Source organism: Littorina saxatilis, linkage group LG2 (assembly GCF_037325665.1).
Source record: "Littorina saxatilis isolate snail1 linkage group LG2, US_GU_Lsax_2.0, whole genome shotgun sequence".
Taxonomy (NCBI): Eukaryota; Metazoa; Mollusca; class Gastropoda; order Littorinimorpha; family Littorinidae; genus Littorina; species Littorina saxatilis.
Window position 1 is genome coordinate 18,324,508 of NC_090246.1, and position 20,573 is coordinate 18,345,080.

The following is a 20,573-nucleotide window of genomic DNA, read 5'->3' on the forward strand; positions in this document are numbered from 1 at the left end:
TCCACGGTACCTAACGGAAACACAGTCACAGCTGCCTCTGCTGGATGGTTGGTCACAAAAAGACCACTCTCTTGATCCCAGACGCACATACCCTTTGCCACAGTTAGACGAAGATACGCTTTCCCAAGACTGTTTGACCATTATTGTATCCAGACACCATGCCTGGACACAACTTCCCGTTCCTATCTCGGACATAGCTGTCCTATCCCAGACACTCAGCATTGCCGTCTTCCAATACCAAAAGTATAGCTAACTCTCTACCGAACGCGTTTAAGAGAGAGAGAGAGAGAGAGAGAGAGAGAGAGAGAGAGAGAGAGAGAGAGAGAGAGAGAGAGAGAGAGAGAGAGAGAGAGAGAGAGAGAGAGATAAAGAGAGAGAGAGAGAGAGAGAGAGAGAGAGAGAGAGAGAGAGAGAGAGAGAGACAGACAGACAGACAGAGAGAGACAGGGACAGAGAGAGAGAGAGACAGAGAGAGAGAGACAGGGACAGAGAGAGAGACAGACAGACAGAGAGAAAGGGGGGGGGGGCAGGGAGGTATTGGTGTGTGTGTGTGGGCGTGTATGCGTGTCTGTCTGTCTGTGCACTGCACACGCGAGTTTGCGTGCGTATGCTTGTGTCCGTGTGTGTGTGTGTGTGTGTATGCTAGTGTGTGTGGAGACAACCTACCCGAGTGGTAGCGGTTATCCTCGCGGGTAAGTCTCCGCTGTGCACGGCGCTGAGCCGCTGTGGAGGGGCTCGGGGCTCCTGGACCTTGGCCTGAGACCAAACAACATCACACTCAATAACACCACACTCTATAAAATTACATTGAATAACATCATATTGAATAACATCACATTTGATCATATCAGTGATCACATTCAATAACATCGCATTCAATAGCATCACATTTAATAACCCCAATGATCACATTAAATGACATCACATTCAATGACATCACATTCGATGACATCCCATTCAATAACATCACACTCAATAACATCTCAGTCAATAACATCAGTGACCCCATTCAATAACATCACATTCATAGCATCACATTCAATAATACCAGTGAGCACATTCGATGACATCGCATTGAATACAATTAAATTCATTAACACCACGTTCAATAACGGAAGTGATCACATTCAATAACAGCACATTAACAAACATCGCATTTCTGTTAATGATGAGCTTATCAGATCACGCATCGGTCTGCACCGCTCTTCAAGTAGAGTAAACTAAAGCAGACAGAGACACGGAGGAGGACTAGGACGTGAGTACGAGACAGGGAGAGGACAGGGAGAGACGAACGTGACAAACTTGCACATACACTGACACAGCTTCTGACATAGGCATGTTTGCATTTGCAGCAACCAAGTCAGACAGTCTGCTGCACACAAAGACACAGACAGACAGAGAAACAGACAGACAAAGACATTCTAATTTTCACATTGGGTATCCTCCTATCTCCAAGTCCCAAGTTCACAGCGTACACCATTTCCATATCCACGTTCAGAGTTTATCCCAGCAGAAGGTATCCAACACGGTATCCAACAGACAATTTCTTCATCACAAACACCTCGACCACTGTCACAACACTTCACTGCCAATAAGTTGATTAAGTCTGTATACACCAACACTTCACTGTCAGTTGTCCTGTGCACTAAGTCACTATGTGAGAGTGGGGCCCAAGGACTGTTATGCCGGGGTGGAAGTAGAGATAAGCGCCTACTTCCCAAGAAATGCTCCAAATGGCTTCGTGTCTCCAAACACCTCTGACAGTCAAATCCAGCTCCTGGCCTTCACGTGGCGGGCCCTGTCTTCGACTAACAGGAGAAGGGATGCAGGCGGGTTACTGGCGCCTTAAAACCAGCTGCTTCGGGCAGATGGGGCTCGTTAACCTTGGATGGTCGCTCATCTAGGAGAAGGACAACTCCGATTTCAAAACCCGCACTGCCTTGTGTGCGCCTTGGGAAAGGCAACGGCTACAAGAAGGAAAACTTCGACGTCAAACCCGGGTAGAGTGGACTCGACAGCCCAGCAAGGCAGCTACTCTTGGGGAGGAGGCAACCCTGAGTAAGAACCTCAACCACCGAAGACGGAAGACAGCAGCCAACTTGGCGTGGGGAGAAAATCGGCTGTCTACGCTCCCACGATAATAAAACATCGAACGCAGAAGAAGAAGACTATGTGAGAGTTATATAGTATTGCAGAGATCATGCGTCTCGCCATCGACACGCCCCAAAAAACACAGTCTCCATCACAAGCACCTTGACCTCTGTCACGGCAGCAACACTGAACATATACACAACACTCCTCTGTCAGCAAGTCCGTATTCACTAACACTCCACTGTCAGTTGTCCTGTCAGTATGTGAGAGCTATACAGTATTACACTCGCCATCGGCACGTCCAAAAAACACGGTCTCAATCACAAGCATCTTGACCACTGTCACAGCAGCAACACTGACCATACACCCAAACACTCCTCTGCCAGTAAGTCTGTATGCAAAAACACTTCGCTGTCACATGGCCTATGCACTAACACTCCGCGCTCTGTACTCCTCTGCACAGATGTTCCTCACCGCTAGCCGAATACGTCCAGAAACACAAATCCGAGGAGTAGAAAAGAAAACACCTTTACCAACAACAGCACGCGTGACTACACACGTCGGCAGAAGGCAAGTGTCCCCCAAACCATTGACAACAAGCACGGAGGAGGAGGTTGGGGGACGGGATGAGGTGGGGCTTGTAAACACCCAAACGGTATGTAATACACGCGTGTTGTGCGCAGAGATATATACAAACAATATTGTGTCCACAGTAATGTGTCCAAAGAGCGAAGACTCGCCCCACTTCAAAAGTGCACAAAACAAATAAAATCCCGGGGAGTTTCCAGTTGTGCGAATGGTGGAGCCTCCGCATAAACATTGTTTTAAAACAGTTGAAGTAAAAAGATCAAAAACTCTCTTGATCTAGAGCGACAAATCCGAGCTAACGTCGGGTGAAAATATGAAGCAAGCTCACGAGACACATCTGCGCTTGTAAGTTTCTATTTGGAATTCTTCGTGTTGGGAATTTTTGTTTTAAACTTCTGTGCTTTTTGTCATTCTCAACATACCAATCGGCCGGGTGAAAATAAACACGGACGCCTGCATGGCATCCCTCCCTAAAAGCCCACAACACACACGGCATGACATGTTTGCAAAGTATACGTACACAGCACTTTGCTTCGACGATTACAGCTAATAATTTAGACGTTTCATTTCTGACAATGTTTTGTGTGTGTGTTCAATTTATTTGGTGATTTGGTCCTACACATCAAAATGTCTGAATCCACCTACCTCCGTAGTGCAACAACAACAACAACAACAACAACATGTTCGTGTTATGGAAAACAATAGCTTTGATCTTCTAATTCTATCTAGTGCCTCGTCAAACTGTATAGAAAGTGTAAAGATCACAGTTTCTTCATGCTCAGAGCTACACAGTGGACACACTCACACACAGACTCTTTACTGCCCCCCCCCCCCCCCCATTCCCCTCTCCTTGCACACACGCACTCTACTCTCCCCCTCCCTTTCTCTCTCACTACTACACACACACACACACACACTTACACACACAGACATACACGCAGAAGGCGGCTTTGGGCAATGGGATATAGAGTAAAAGAGGAGAGCACAGTAGGGGGCTATGTGGGACTGACAGGGGAGAGGGATGACTGAGGAGGGAAGGGGGGATACAGGGGAGAGGGATGACTGAGGAGGGAAGGGGGGATTCGGTCCAAGGCGAAGAACAAAGCCAACCCCATTCTTGGGTTTGATACTTCATGGGTTTCATGAATTCCGCCTGACAGTAGCAAATCAATATAACTTAATTCTCACGGTTAACTGCATCTTGGCACACAAACTAAAGTCTTGACCTTGGACCCAAAAGCTCCCATGTGGTGTCAAGGGGTTTTGTGTCTCAGTGGCGTCCATTTGTTTTCTGTTGCTGTTTTCAGTTATATACTGTCTGTAACTCTACTCTCGGTAATGTTCAAGACTTTTTCGAGAAAAGAAACAACAAAAAACAAACAAATGTTCAAGACTAGTGTCCCATATTCAGGGAAGATGTTGCAGTGTACCAAACTCTGAAGAGCGAACCCTGGTAGTGTGTCGAAAATGAGGTAACTTTGTGGTAAAAAGCGACAATTTTGACTGAGTCAGTTCGGTTCGATTAGTTCTGTAAATCTTACTTTCATTTCAACGGACATAACTACAAAGCGAAATGCTGGCGGAGAGAAAGAAAGTTAATGTGGGACACTGTTATTGAATTCTACCAATACCATACTCTCTGTAACCATACCCAGAGCTTCGCGAAATTCTTCCAGACACTGACAGTATGTTTACAGTAACACTAACAGGCAGAAGGGTTCTTGCTGCGGTGGCATAGTGTGTGATTGACTACTATCCTTTCAGTTTTAGTGACCGCGGTTTTATTTTGTCCTCGTGGATTTTGTTGTAATTACCACCATCGTCCTCCACCCCCCAACCACCACCAAAAAGCACCACTGAAAGGGCAAACTGCTGCAGTGTAAGTCATACATTTACAAGTAGTGTTGAAGTTGAACGTGCCTTCCAGTCTTAGACTCAGCATGCCGAAGTCACCTTTATTCTCGCAAACGTATTCAGTCTGTATCTTCGAGTCTTCGTTGAGTCTATACTCGTAAATATGTCAACGAACGACGTTCGCTGATCCAAACATATGTTTCGCTTACTCGAGACGACTAGCAAAGTACACTGCAACCCTCCTTCACAGGCGGGGAAGGACAGACAGTGCGTTTCTTGCACTGACGTAGTGGTATTCATCCTTGCATCTCATCTCCCCCACACACACACACAGCGACACACACACACAGCGACACACACACAAACCACTGCCCGACGTCACTGCGCCCTGGTGTAAGGCAGAAAGCGTAAACAAGTTAATAATCCACGATCAAATCTATCTTTCTTTCTTTTTTCTTTTTTTAATTCAGTACCGCTAGAAAATTATCTGGATAGCCAACAAAAGTTCTTTCCGTGGTATCTGTGAAGGTCGGTGGCTGTCTTTGTTACACCTCTTTTTTTGTTCCATGCTTTTATAAACTCCAAAACCTTGGCACAGTGAATCTCCACAAACATGCCACATGATCAATAGCAGTTAACTACGTACAATAAACCAAAGAGAACAAACAGCTTAAGACTCTACCAAAGCTTCACTAGCTCTACTGAGTACAAGAAAAGTTAAGTTTTTGAAACGCTCAATCATAACCATATTTAAATTAGTTGATGCTTGACATTGATTGGATCGTCAGCAGTCCATCTGTTTCCAATTCCTACTGACTACAACTCACAGAGAGAAAGACTTTCCACATCTGTACACTTCACCTAACTAAGGTCCTACAGACTAGAATAGAGGGACCGTGGACCTCCCCCGTAATGTCACGGGAGCCATGTGGGCCGATAAGCGGGTCCCCTCGCGAAAGGTTAGCGTCGACCCGCCAACAGACACCCACCCTTTGACTCTAATGGCACCACTCTTGTGGCATTCCTCGCAAAGCCCTGCCAAGCGCAAGTTCGTTGGGGGTACCCACCACGAACTCTCTCACTCTCTCTCTCTGAATATCTTGAATTTCCCCCCTCCCCCCTCCCCCCCTCCCGAATTTTATGTGTTCATACCCTTTTATAAGGGACCTCAGCTTTTATTAGTTCTTACGAATAAACTAAGTCTCTCTCTCTCTGTGCCTCTCTCTCACTTTCTCTTCGTGGAGTAAGGTGAATTGTATGTATGTAAGGTTAGCAAAACGCTTTGCCCAGTTGCAGACATACTAGAACATGTAGCAAGATTCTCCGGAAGTGAACTGAGGTCGAGGGCGAATAACGTACATACCGAACATTATGTACAGGCTAGTATCTACTTACAGCTTTGTATATCGTCTGGGGCTCTTGCACAGTAATTATTTCCACGTTAAGGAATACCACACAACACGTATCGCGAATGTTTCCATTTGGAAGGTAGTCCATGTTTCCCCCATCTTTCTTGTTTGTCTTCCTTCAAGGAACGCTCCCACAACGAATAATGCGCGTGTTTGCACTGCCACGCATGTGACGACTGTAGGAATGAAATGAGAAAGTAGCTTGCTTCACAACACACACCTTTTGCAGTCTTTCTGTCCACTCACAAAGTGGGAGAAACTCTTTGTTCACTGTTCTGACACAACAAAGCCAAAGAAACTGCAGCAACCCGAGTTATATATTACACCACGAAGGCACATGTATCCCACGCAGCCCGACATAGTGGCAAGAGGTGGTCATTAATTTAATCCCAAAGATTGTAGAGAGGTATACATGTACTTCTTCTCGTCGACACGCACAAATGTGTTTTTCCAACGAATTCTTGACTATCACAGTGAAATAAAGAAATTCAATAGCTTTACGAGTAAGAAAAGAACGCCATTAAATCATCTGTAGGGTCCTCCATGTTTTTCGAATAACCATTCTTTCTCTAATCCACTTCTATCAGAATAAATTTACCTGACGTTTTTAATAGTTATCACTTTCACAAGTACCTTCCAATCACAGAAATCACAGTATCACCAACGATACCTAATTTAGACCACCATAAACTCCATGTACTGTACATTATTTTCAGTCCACACGTTCACTTCACAAACTAACAAATCAAACTGTACCCATCATATCAGTACACAAAGTGCATATCATATAATTGTTTGACTTATTTGCATGAAGCAGGACATGACACTTTCGATCTAAGAGCTAGAGAATCACGCTCATAGGAAGTCAATCGTCAGCAATTGTCAAAATAGCACCGCTCAAGGATCTACGAGTCCATTATCTATGAGTCCATGCATTCCAGACCGCTCCTTCTATTCTTGTTCTTGTCTGGGCGGGATGTAAATAATGTACTGTAGGTCCGTACATATTACACCGTAATGGTAACATCACAATTACAAGGATATGAAAACCTCTAGACATTAGGTACTGAGAGAAAGCGTCGAAAACTCATCGGAGAGAGAGAGAGAGAGAGAGAGAGAGAGAGAGAGAGAGAGAGAGAGAGAGAGAGAGAGAGAGAGAGAGAGAGAGAGAGAGAGACACACACACCCGCACGCACGCATACACACACACACAAACACTCGTGTATAAACACAAACAATACCACAAACGCCCAGACATGTACAGAAACAGCCACAGTCAAACAGACAGACATACTCACAGGCAGACATACTCCAACTTCACAGTATCCTATACAGTCGACCCACACACAAACACTTCACAGAATGAACATAAACGCGCTGAGGCTCAAATGTTATGAAGCAACCACCCCTTCAGTTCACACTTTGATTTCAGTATAATAAAAAATAAGATATATAGATATATATATAAAAAAAACACACAAACACACACACACAACAACACCTGTGTCAAAAAACTTGCTTTCGTTACGCAGTAAAGAAATGAACGTGCAAGGGAAACAAGGTTGACACTTACTCTCATGAGCCTGTTTCATGTAGGGTCCCAGGACCCGTGCCTTCTTCTTCTCATATCCTTTTTGTGTGATGTCTCCTGCAACAAACAGAGCAATACACAACAGCGTCAGTAAACCATTGAAAATAATGCATTATGAAAACAAGTACATGAAAGAATTGCACTTGCAGCCAAAAGCATTCAAATAACGGAACGGTCAGATACTCACACTTGAGAGATGCAGATAGGCAGAAGACGGTGGGCATAAAGGGGCAGGGGGCACACTTCTACCAGTATTGGCGTTAACCGGTAATTACCGGTATTTTACTGGTTGAAATGAGGAAATACCTGGAAAAAATTGGCTGCCGGTATGACCTACCGGTTGATTTTTAGAACTACCGGGTTTTTTTTCACTGGTAAAACAACAAAACCAGTACTCTGAGTTAGACTCTTACTGGTTCCAAAGATAAGGACAGAGGCAGAGCGAGAACAGTCAGACAGACAGACACACACACAAGAAGGGAAGACCGTGACAGTGACCGACAGATGGACGCGTGGGCAGGCAGACCGACAGATTGGATACGACAAAGAACAATCTGAGACAAAGAGGGGCATAGTGACACAGACACAGTCACAGAAATGGCAACATTGAAACACGCATGTGGGCACACCCTGTTCTTTCTTTATTTGGTGTTTAACGTCGTTTTCAACCACGAAGGTTATATCGCGACGGGGAAAGGGGGGAGATCGGATAGAGCCGCTTGTCAATTGTTTCTTGTTCACAAAAGCACTAATAAAAAATGTGCTCCAGGGGCTTGCAACGTAGTACAATATATTACCTTACTGGGAGAATGCAAGTTTCCAGTAGCCTACAAAGGACTTAACATTTCTTACATACTGCTTGACTAAAATCTGTACAAAAATTGACTATATTCTATACAAGAAACACTTAACAAGGGTAAAAGGAGAAACAGAATCCGTTATTCGCCTCTTACGACATGCTGGGGAGCATCGGGTAAATTCTTCCCCCTAACCCGCGGGGGGTGGCACACCCTGTGCACAAAGACATTTTACATCAAAGCTAAAACTTCGCATTCAGAATTCAAAACAAAAAGCAAAATCAAAAGAGAGCAAAAGAAAACAAATGACAACACACGACCTTGACAAGTTTTCACTTCGCGCTGAGCGTGGAACTAAAAGAAAGAAGACGACGTACAACACAACACCACTGGCACCGGCCTCATTCACGACAGCACAGACTAAACGTTCGCACACTCAGTGCATCTCTTGTCCCAGTCTCGCCGAGTGTTTCAAACACACGATTATCCCCTCCCCCTGAACTCAAGTGTTTTTCGCCTGCAATAAATCTGTGCATTGCTCCTCGGTGATTCATGGATATGTCTGGCCCTTCCTCACGCTGTAATGAAAGCGGCCCTTGATCACAAAACCTGTTGCCAACCTCAACATCAGCAAAGCATCCACCTCTTTGGCTTTTCTACACGCCAACTTGCGTACGCTGATATGAATTACATGTTCTCGGAATGCACAGCATATGTTGCTGGCACGTGAAAGCAGCAGTGGCTAAGAGGATAATAACCTAGAAAATCCACCCTTCCCCCAACCACTCTTTCCTCCTCCAAAGGAGAAAAATGAACATGAAAAGGAAGGGGTAAACAGAATTAAATGACTTCAAATCACACAGGAAAACTTTATGGGAACAGTTGGAAATGAGGGCAGTTTGAGAGATTCAGAAAGCTGTTATTATATTACTTTTTAAATTACTGGTTCCAAATGACATCAGGCTATGTTGTCCCACAGAAACTCAAAGAACTAAAAGGAAATTTTAAAAAAACCAAAATATTAAAAAACCAAAAAACAAGCAAGGTCTTTCAGCGATTCTTTTTGAAACTGTAATTAACTTTAATCATCTCGTTGTTCGTTTCCGTTTTGCCAAGTGATATTTGGGGGCAACAGGTTTGCTGCTTTCATTCAAAGGGGGAGAAAAGCTTCCCTGATTGGGTGAAAGGATTACACATATTTACAGCTGAATCGTTACACAATTGTACATGATCGCCCTTTCAATAATAACAACGCTAGCTTACAGCCGTAGTAATATTCTGCATGCTCGAATGCGTCATAAAAAATGAAATTTGAAATATGCGCTGGAAATTGATCCCTTTCCGCTTCTAGCGTGGTTTTCTTTCTTTCTAATCAAAATGGAATGACTCATTCATAAAGCCACGAAAGCGATAAACTAGCCAAGAGATGAGAAAACAAACAGTACGGGAAAGGGGGACAAAATCTTGGAGATCTAATTATGTTTGCGCGAGTGCTAGTATGCGTTGTGCAGGACAAATAAACAATCTCTGACAAGGGCGGGGATGTAGCTCAGTCGGTAGCGCGCTGGATTTGTATCCAGTTGGCCGCTGTCAGCGTGAGTTCGTCCCCACGTTCGGCGAGAGATTTATTTCTCAGAGTAAGACTCTCCTCGGTGTCCGAACACCCCCGTGTGTACACGCAAGCACAAGACCAAGTGCGCACGAAAAAGATCCTGTAATCCATGTCAGAGTTCGGTGGGTTATAGAAACACGAAAATACCCAGCATGCTTCCTCCGAAAACGGCGTATGGCTGCCTAAATGGCGGGGTAAAAAACGGTCATACACGTAAAATTCCACTCGTGCAAAAAACACGAGTGTACGTGGGAGTTTCAGCCCACGAACGAAGAAGAATAAGAACAATCTCTGACTTTTCGTGAAAACTGGTGAACACATCTAATAAGAACGTACACGTGTGGACAACACATCCCATTCACACACTGCCCAACTAAAATAAACTGTCTCAAAACGGAATCAGCAAATTTCGATATCGCCTCCTGCCCAAACCCCATCATAGTCTCTGACCCCATGCAGTGCAGTAACCGTGGTGAAGAGGATGGGGAGGGGTGGCCAAAAAAACCACAAGTGTGGCTGCGAGTTGAAGGGGTTGGGGGGTGGAAGGGGGAGAAGTGACTGACTAGACCACAATTACAAGTTCCCCCAATCCCACTGTCACAGAGCGGATGAGCACACATGGCTTTCGATACACAGGTGCCGACGAGAGGAAAGCTGGTAGTCGATTAAGGGGCGCCATAGCAGACAAGCACACAAACATCGTCCCCAGGGGGGCCCGCCAGATGGAAGGGAAAAACGGAATTTAGGACAACCCACCCACCAACACAAAAAAAGAGAGAGAGAGAGAGAGAGAGAGAGAGAGAGAGAGAGAGAGAGAGAGAGAGAGACACACACACACACACACACAGACAGAGACAGACAGAAACATACAGAGATCCAACCCAGGTTTTCCTCGGGATACTTTTTTCCCTAACATCACCGTGGTCCTTCGAGTCTCTAGGCCCCAAGTCAACAACCACTCCTTGCAATCTACTTAGGTTTTGTGTATCACGACAACAAATAAGCGGCGTGAGAGAGAATTTAGGTGAACACACTGTCAACAATTAAGAAGTCGTGCTGTACACTTTTTGGGGTCGCGAATGACGCAGTTCTGGTCCTGATCCGTACAACAATTACAATTCAATCACAATGCGTGGGGTGTGTACTACGTGACACACGCTAGCTTCCGATCTGACGAACTTGGCAAGATTGACCTACTAGGTTAATGAAACAAGGCGCATAGACTAACCGCGATAACGTCTGAACCCAGTGATAACTGAGAAAATGAACGCGTGACTGTGAGAGAAAAACAAAACAACGGAGTCATGAATAAGTGAGAACAAATGTTTTTGATGGGCCAAAAGGTCGCCATATAACATTGTGGCCTATGAACAGATGAACTTTTAATACAGCCAGACACACACACAGTACATATTACACACACACATGCTCCCAGATGCCTGCAATTATCTTGTGCTAATATCAAACCTTGAAACAGAGAAATGGCAATATGTTTCGCTCCTTCTCGTGAAAACAAGAAAGACAGAAAAGCAACACCCCCCCCCCCCAAAAAAAAAAAAAATACCAATGATATAAAACCAAGGAACAGCATTACACGGAATGTCCATTACTTGGATTCAGACTCACTCCCTAATATCACTCGTCACGTATACAATAACAAAACAAAATCTATCACGGGTGTACAAGGTCACTCTCAGTCTCACAAAATTTAGCCATGAAACCTGTGTGTGTTTTTTGCATTTTTATTAAAGACTGTCCTGTTCCTTCTTTAGAATATTTTTTTTTCTAAAGCGAAAAGAGAGCGAGGAAGACATAATAATATATTCCCGTAGGTGACGCAATACACAAAGACAAGACACAAAGCGACTGACACAAAGCGACTGGTACAGATCATAAGGTTTGGACAGCAGGCGGATCCGAAAGGAACAGACCTTCCTGGCCCAGACAAAAAGGCTGACGAGATCGGTGCTTCGTGGTCAATGGACCGCCTGCATCGTGACACTATTTTTCAGCAGCCATCAAATCATGAGACACAAGAATACTGGATGGCTTAATTGTCTGCATGACCAGACGATAACTACGAAAGACGGAGCGACACGATAAGAATTTCTTGGCAAGGGCAGAAAGGTTGTCCGCACTAATGCTCTACGTGGCGTATTGCCCAGTAGCAGTACCACACTATTTCAGCAGCCATCGCTTGGACAGGTGAATATGAACTGGTTGACAATCCGGCGTGACTGGAGGACGACAAGCCTGAAGTGGACACAAACGAAAGCCCGAAACGAAAAGACCTTCTTGTTCTTCTTATCGACAGCAGACAGGCTGACGTAATTGGTGCTACATGGAGAATCGATCAGCAGCACTGTGATATTATTACATTCTTCAAACTGGCATCACCTAGGCAGACGAATACCGACCAGTTTCAATCTGACACAACCTGACAAAATAAGAGACAGACGGAAGCCCGAACCAACAGACTTATTGACAAAGACTGAAAGATTCAGAATGATTGGTGCCACACGACCGATCGACCAGCAACAGGATCGACCAGCAACAGTGTGACATTAGTCTTGACCTGTCGTCACTTGAACAGACGAATATCGGTTATCCGGCAAGATCTAACAGGAAGAAAACACTTTCAGAAACGAGACTGACCCTACAATGTCGAACCTTTCTAGCAATGACAAGACAAGACAAGACAAGACGTATCTCTGGTGTTGGGTGCTTCAACCAGTAAGATCTGTGTAACGCTACTTTAAGCTGCCATCTCCAGGACAGACCGATATCGATTGTTTTGAATCTGGCACACGAAACGCATCAGCCGGTTGACACACTTTTTCATTCATCAAGCGTCTCTACAACCCTCACACATTTCCCCCCAAACCGACAAAACGCTTTCTGAAAGAAAACAGCCACGAAATACGTCGTACAACCTAAAGAACACAAACCATGCCATAGAGTCATTTCATTACAACCTTGCACCTTTTATTTCTTGACAAGAAAACGGCCATAGTGATACTTCGAAATGCAGACTTACTGTTGCCACCAACGCCTGCCATGGAGATTAATTAGGTTCCCTTCTGTGCTCAGCAAATCACGTACTCTCGTAGTACCAAAAGGACCATCTCAAATGTATCCACTGGAAACACCGGTCTCCAGAACGAAGATGCAGTGGCACTCAAAGTCACAAGAACACTGAACTCGTACCAAGGACTGCACAGAACACAGTCTCCGCTCAAACTGACATGATTGTGAATTTTCTTGACTAAGCTCAGTGCAACAGACACTCCATCATGTGAGCAGCCAAGGCAAACAAAGACAAAGGGCTGGACATGGGTGGCGATGAAAGGGCTAATGTAGCAGTATCTCCACCGGACTAACGAGCAGAACCAGCCATCAAGATGAAGAGATAGTCCAGCGAGACACCTGTCAGAGAGAGAGATGCTTCCACTTCCAGACGGGGCGGCTCCCTGGGAGGGGGCTGATAATGATTTGTCAAAGATGACGATGAAGTGACCGAATACGGACTCCAGAGAACAAAGTGGGCCAGTTTAGCGTGTCAGCATGTTTGTCTGGAACTTTAATGGCCATGCTTCTGATTTATCTGTGCAAATGGCTGCAATCTAATTGCGCCCCTCCCATCACTGTTTCTATCTCCTTTCCGACTACGTCTGAGTGACGACTCCATTCTCCTATCTGTCTTTTATGTCATACATGTTGGTGCAATCTCTCTTCTAGTCTCCTGTCCCTTCATATAAGCAAAGACATTTTGAAGCCTAAAATATATCTTAGATGCAAGGGCACAGACCCCCCCCCCCCCCCCCCCCCCCCCGCTAACTTGATGTGAACATTGTAATGAGAATCTTGGCTGAAGCTGCATCCCACCTCAAACACCCCCCCACCCCAGTTAGAGTCTCTGCTGATGCTGCTTACTCCCCCCCCCACACACACACACACAGGCATACACGCAAACACGTTTTAAATTTCAGGCACAGCGCGTTAATTAGAGGCTTGCGTTGCTTCAGAAGTGCATGCATATCTACGACAAAAGATTATTACAGGGAAGCCGTGGTGGCTACCCAAAAGGGAGGAAAACCACACACTGAAAAGGGTTTTACGCAGAGTGCTTTGTGTGCGTGTGTGGGGATGGGTCAATCGTAGTGAGATATACACACAAAAGCACAGAACAAGAAGGACAAACAGTACGTTTGGCAGAAAACCTGTACTACAACCTTCAGACACTGAGCCCTACGCTTGATTAAACTAATCACACGTTGAGGGACAAGGAGGGGTCTGTGGTAATGTATAAGACTGATCACACACACCTGAGTGAGTGAGCAGGCTAGCCACGCTCACTAAACAGGTCAAGGTGTATTTCCAACAAACACAGAATTACAACGAAGCATGCAGCTATCCTTGCAATCGAACTGCCCGTGAATATCTTAATGTCGGCTAAATCATAATGGTCAGCCATGCCTGCTATTCAGGGTCTAGTCAGTCAAAACAAATATATACAAGAAGAGCAAACGCTCGATCGAGTCCCTTTCGCAGTTCTGAATATTATATGAGGCATCAGATGGACAGGAAGAAATTGCTATTCACAACACAATGAGTCACGTTCACATAAAATTTGAGCCCGGTCACTTTTATAGTTTCCGAGAAAAGCCCAACGTTAAGTTGTGTGTTGCCGAACAGAAAAGGCTAGTTATCTCCCTTGTTTTTCTGATAACGTTCGTAAAAGGCTACAGATGTAAATACTTTGATGTAAAGAATAATCCTACAAAGTTTCAATCACATCCGATGAACTTTGTCAAAGATATAAAATGTCTAATTTTTCCTTTGACGCTGACCTGTGACCTTGAAAAAGGTCAAAGGTCAACGAAACCATCGTTAAAGTGTAGAGGTCATTGGAGGTCACGACTAAACAAAATATGAGCCCGATCGCTTTGATAGTTTCCGAGAAAAGTCCAACGTTAAGGTTGTGTCTACGGACGGCCGGCCGGCCGGCCGGACAGACTAACACTGACCGATTACATAGAGTCACTTTTTCTCAAGTGACTCAAAAATAAATAAATAACGTGTGTGTGTGTGTGTGTGTGTGTGTGTATAAGAGTGTGTGTTTGGATAGGCGTGCGTGCGTGCATGCATGGGCGTGTGTGTGTATGTGTGCGTGCGTGCGCGTGTGTGCTTGCGCGTGCGTGCGCGCACATGCTGTTTTCAGTGTTGTTGTTGTCCTTTTCCACGAGGCTAAACTGACCGAGAGAGCCAACACGATTAGTCATTCAGTCGCCAGACTCTAGCCCGACTACTGTTTGAATTAGAAGTAGGAGGGAAAACCGGTACAGGTAAATCAGCAGTGACCTCGACACATGAGCCCGGGTCACTGCCTGACTGATTGAGAGCCCAGGTAGGGAATACAAATCATTTCCGCCCCCACAATCCCATTCAATTAATCACATGGGAAAGAGGAATGTGTACCGAGGTGTCGTGCTCCTTTTACTGCGTGATGTTAAACATCTCGCCGCGAGAGAGAGAGAGAGAGAGAGAGAGAAAGAAAGAAAGAGAGAAAGAAAGAAAGAAAGAAAGAGAGAGAGAGAGAGAGATGAAAGAAAGAAAGAGAGAGAGAGAGAGAGAGAGAGAGAGAGAGAGAGAGAGAGAAAGAAAGAAAGAAAGAGAGAGCGAGCGAGCGAGCGAGAGAGCTAATAAACCGTGAATTAATGTGAAGAACAAGAACACACACCACTTCAATGGGGGAAAAAAGATCACCTTAACTGCCAATAATTAGAAGAACATGAATACCGTGTTCTTAATGAACAAGCACGTGCCGTATCGTTTGTGAATAAACTGTACCCAATGCGCAAATAACAACAGTGACATGATACTGTTTGAATTCCAAAAAAGCGCAGCTCATTTCCGGAACAGCACAGATAACAAAGTTGGTTTCAACAACTGATCTCGTGAGAACGGTAACAAACGACTCATGTCACCTCTCCGAACGCATTGCAATAGATGTCCGCTCCTGCGGCCATCAATAACTCCTTGGTGATACCGACATGTTTCTGATGGCACCAAAGACTGACCGGATCATTTTTCTATGATATTTTTGAAGAACAAAAGTATCAGGTTTCAAGAAAATTATCACAGATGGCTAGAGGAAACGCGTAACTGCTGGCACGCGGAAAGAGATAATGATTTGCCCGAGAAATGTCGCAAGCCATCATTATTGTGTTTAGAGGAAAAACATCATAACCGGCTAAAACAAACTGAAACAATTACGGTGCATTGTCAGTATTTCCTCGCGGAAAAGGTTTCTGCTGCGTTCTCTGTACAGCGACGTACAGGGAAGCTCTAGGGAGTCGGAAGGATCCACAGTCACAGAACATCACCGGAATCGACAATCGGGTTCGCAGGTGGTGAACTATTTCTTCGTAGGTGTGGGAACATTGTTGCCGTCTTTTCTTGGCACGGGATCAACTTTACACTTTCCGCGCATCTCGTCCTGTCGCTCCCTGCATTAAACTGGGTTATGTGTAAATGGGGAAAGAAGATTTCTTAAAACGCGAGCCTTGCATTGTTTAATAGAGAGAGAGAACTGTGAAGTGTGGGTATGTGTGTGTGTATGTGTACGCCAGCCCGCATAATTCAATATCTGGTTGTGATGACGCTCCATGTTTTTATACCTGTGTTACTGTTTTGTTTTTACTGTTTTGCTTGTGCCTCAGACATTGACAGCGCTGCAGGTGTAGATAGACAGATAAGAGAGAGAGACAAAGACTCACCACAAAGACCCAACCCAGCAGTGGGCCAAGTGACTCACAACACTCACTGACGACCTCAACACACGCTACAGATAAACCTACACTTTGTTATGTTAGACAACAGGACATGCATACCTAAACTCTGTTGTAGCAGGATTAAAACAAAAACCCCAAAATACCACTACAACAACACAGAGTAATTGAACCTGCTACCTCAAAATATGCTGTAGCGCTAGAGATAGCTCTAACAGACTGACCAGACATTATTGTAGCACCACAACAGACAAGTTCATCACTAAGCAATCGACGCCAACAATACACAGTCTGTAGCGATGGAAATAGCCGCAACAGCATGGCAAGACCAGCAGACAAACACACGCGAATCAATGAGATCAAGGTCGCTAGCCCAGAACCTTCTTGATCCATCTTCAAATTTCATGTGTCTCCCTTTTAGCTCCATAACTCCAGTGCCCATCCCCCACCCCCATTAGAAGAAGAAAAAGAAAAAGAAGAAGAAGAAAAAGCCAACTGCCAAGGCCAACAGCAGCAGGAGTGCCTTGCGAGGCCGAGATTTTGATGCAAACAAAAAACGTCCCTCGCCCCATTGGAGGTCAATGTTTTCACAGAGGTGCTAAATACTGCAAAATAAATCGAGCAAGAATGAATGTCGACCCCCTCGAAAGCGTTATGAGCCTCGAGGCTAACGGCTGCAAGCGCCTAACACAGGAATGCGATTGATTATTCAATGCAAATCCTTCTACAGTAAAGACTGAAACATCGTGACAGAATGTCGAGCTGTAAAACATAGCGGTCTCTTTCGACTGTAACGGGCATCCATGGTCACGCAGTAAAACTTCACTCATATATCTATACGCAGCCTCTCAACAATAAAAGCGGTTTGATGTGGCGCGTATGTTGTGGTTGGATTCACAGCAAGTAGAACCCCCATCAGTTTTGAGGCCTCCAAAAATCTGAGAAAATCAGGTCTTCAAAAGGAGGGAGTTACAAAATTGGGGAAAATTCGCAAAAGTTGAGAACAGAAACTCTTAGAATACAGGATGGAGTCTTTATAATCGAAGGGCATCAAAGGTGGGCTTCACTGTATCTCGAACCTAGTGTGGCTGCGGCTTAGTGTGTGTGATTGTGAGGGTGGGGGGTGAGGGGGATAGAGGGGGTGGGGGTTGGCGCAGCTGCAGAAGTACGCGTTTGTACTTGTGTAACAGTAAGGGTGTGTGTACGCATGTGTTCACGCGTCCATTTATAACATCATCAGACATGCTATTAATCAGTTAGACACATATTTACATGTATACAAGTGACATTTGAGCTGCACATTCAACAAGTTGTACTCAATTGTATGCAAACAAAGTACAGTCCCCGGTTTTGTAAGTTTTGCTGTGTAATTTCAAATACCAGTTTGCCAGTTTCCGTTACGGATAAAGGATGGACAGAAACAGAAAGACTTCAAAAGTCACCAATCATGACGCAAATATCTACGTCCGTCCGGGCCGGCAAAGCTAAAACTAAGTGTGACAAACCAACAAGTCGTGTCTTTCTCACACTTCCCCACTGTATGACAGCGGGTGAAATGAAAGCAGCAGTGACCCTTGGAACAATTTGATCGTGATGGCTAGCAAACACAGGAGGGCAGCGCCATGCAGCTGCCTCCAATAAGCGGTCCGCGGGGCTTCAATACAAACACTGCCCTTGTCTTGTCGGCCCAACAACTTCTTCATACAGAAAACACGCCGTTCCAAGGAGGGAGAAGTAGTGCACGCAATCATTTCCCCTCCGTGCTTCCTCCTTTCCTACCTGAAGCCCCCGTGGCAAATATTTCATCTCATCCGTTTTTCGGGACAGGTCTGGCGAGGGAAAATGCTTGGGAAGGTGTCAAAAAATCTCAGGCAGGCATCTTTACATTGATCGAGGAGAAACCAGCCAAATTCCCATTGCACGTAAAAGATACATGTAGGCTGAGAAAATGAGGGGCTCAAGAGACCAAATTTATAGATGGAGACGGACAGCCGAATATCCATTCTGTCAAAAAAGTAAACAGTACATTATCCAGCCTTAAAAGTTCATGTAAGCATACTGGCCCGGCTCAAATCATTAGTGACAGGCTTTACAGCATAATTATCCTCCCTAATAAATCCATCTGCAGTGAACTGCACCAGTTACCTTTGCTCTGCAAGGTCAGCTGCTGAACAAATTGGAGACCCACCCTACCCCACCCTTCTCTTGACTGATGTTCCCAGAGGACGGGAGGTCATCTGAGCTTGAAGCACATGCTGCTCAGAAGTTCCTTCATTCCTCCCTTCACCTTGCTCCCCCGGCCGCTCAACCTGCCTCTTCACGCTTCATTACTGAAGCCAATTAGACAAGGCCCTTTTAATTACCTTCAGACGGCTTCGCTCGGAGCTCAGCTACTGATGGAAACAAGATAACAAAAATAACATAATAACAAGCGATTAATTAGATTAGTCCAAACCAGTGAGACTACAAATTAAAGTATTAGCATTGACATTTCCTTCCCTAATGAAAAGGAAATGAAAAATACATACATACATACATGTACGTATGCGTTTGTTTCAATCTGCCCATCAAAGTTTTGTTTTGCTGTTCACATTGCACAAACAGCAGACAAAATCAAAACTTGACTAAATGTAAAAAGAAGAAGTTTTATACTCAAACATTTTATCAAATGCCTCAGTCATTTCAATCTGGAATTGGACTGTCATTACACGTTCATGCAATCTGTCCCCCCCCCCCCCCCCCCCCCCAAATAACCAGTATAGCCATAAGACAGTAGTAACCTGGTAATGATGAGAGAGATACAAGGCTGCCCCTGTTACTGGTCAAACCCGTTTTGTGTGTCTCCTTTCTCCCTTCCACGAAACTGCCGGCTGGACGGATCTCCGGCCACACCATCGTCATTTTTCAGACACAGAATGCTTCAAACACCCACACGTCCAACCGATAATACAAAGGCACGTTAATTTCCTGACCGTGATAAAATTGATTCACGGCAACTTTTTTCTTTCTAACTGACAGTATGCTAAGAGCCTTCAAGTCGATCAGTATCACAATGGTACATGTACTTCAACATGTTTCTTGGTTCTTTTTTTCATTTTTATAAACCTTCCTGTTCAAAGAAGTTGGGGAAGCAAGATGAAAATTGTCCAACTATAGTACACGTCATATGTTTGTCTTCTTTGAACTCTTGTAGTTGTACCAACACTTTCGCGGCTATTTTTCCTTCTGAAGCAACAATGTTTCAAACATGAAATGTTATCACAATCCGACACCTTTCACAGATGGCAGTGAAACAATATGATGGTACTGCCGAGGACTGAGAATGAAAATATCCACAAGGCTAGCTGCGTCCTTGTCATCTTGTACTAAAGCCCTTCACAGCACGTCTCCAATAAAAGACCATGACCACGCCAGCTTCCGCATCTCAAGCGACCCTCATCAAAGTCACTACATGTAGGCACCCAATGGGCGAGCAACAAAGCCTAACCGGCCACTACGATCCGTGGCTAGGATACTCCATTCCAAAAGTGGGCACCACTCTTTGGGGAAAACACAGCACACTCTTGAGTTGAAAAGCAAGCTTACGTCACACTGGGAACAACAGACAAGCCATCAATCAATTCTCCCAGAACAATGTATCCCATTGAGATGTTCATCACACACCCATGTACTACACAGCCATATCAAGTAATAAGCTAATTATAACTGCATAGTTTTGTAAACGTGTCTGCCTGTATGGAGCCTGCAAACTTATCTCTGCGACCATGCTAGCAGTCACATCCTGTGTTCAAGAAGTTGAAGAGCTTGTGACAATTAGGCTCCCATGGCACAATTCCGGTT

At 44.8% G+C, this 20,573-nt stretch overlaps 1 protein-coding gene across 3 annotated transcripts in view; it reads right to left on the reverse strand.

Annotated features, from left to right (window-relative positions):
* Positions 1 to 20,573, reverse strand: part of LOC138958369 (disco-interacting protein 2 homolog C-like) — a 122,110-nt gene that overhangs the window by 97,065 nt on the left and 4,472 nt on the right. For 2 of the 3 annotated variants that reach the window (XM_070329488.1, XM_070329487.1), the window contains exons 1-3: positions 19,514 to 20,379; positions 7,516 to 7,590; positions 667 to 756 (exon numbers count right to left, since the gene is read on the reverse strand). In XM_070329488.1, coding sequence (XP_070185589.1) covers positions 667 to 756; positions 7,516 to 7,590; positions 19,514 to 19,634 — 286 coding nt within the window. In that variant the 5' untranslated portion in view covers positions 19,635 to 20,379. Of the gene's footprint in view, positions 1 to 666; positions 757 to 7,515; positions 7,591 to 19,513; positions 20,380 to 20,573 lie in introns of those variants that run through there. The other variant, XM_070329489.1, reaches the window with a different exon arrangement.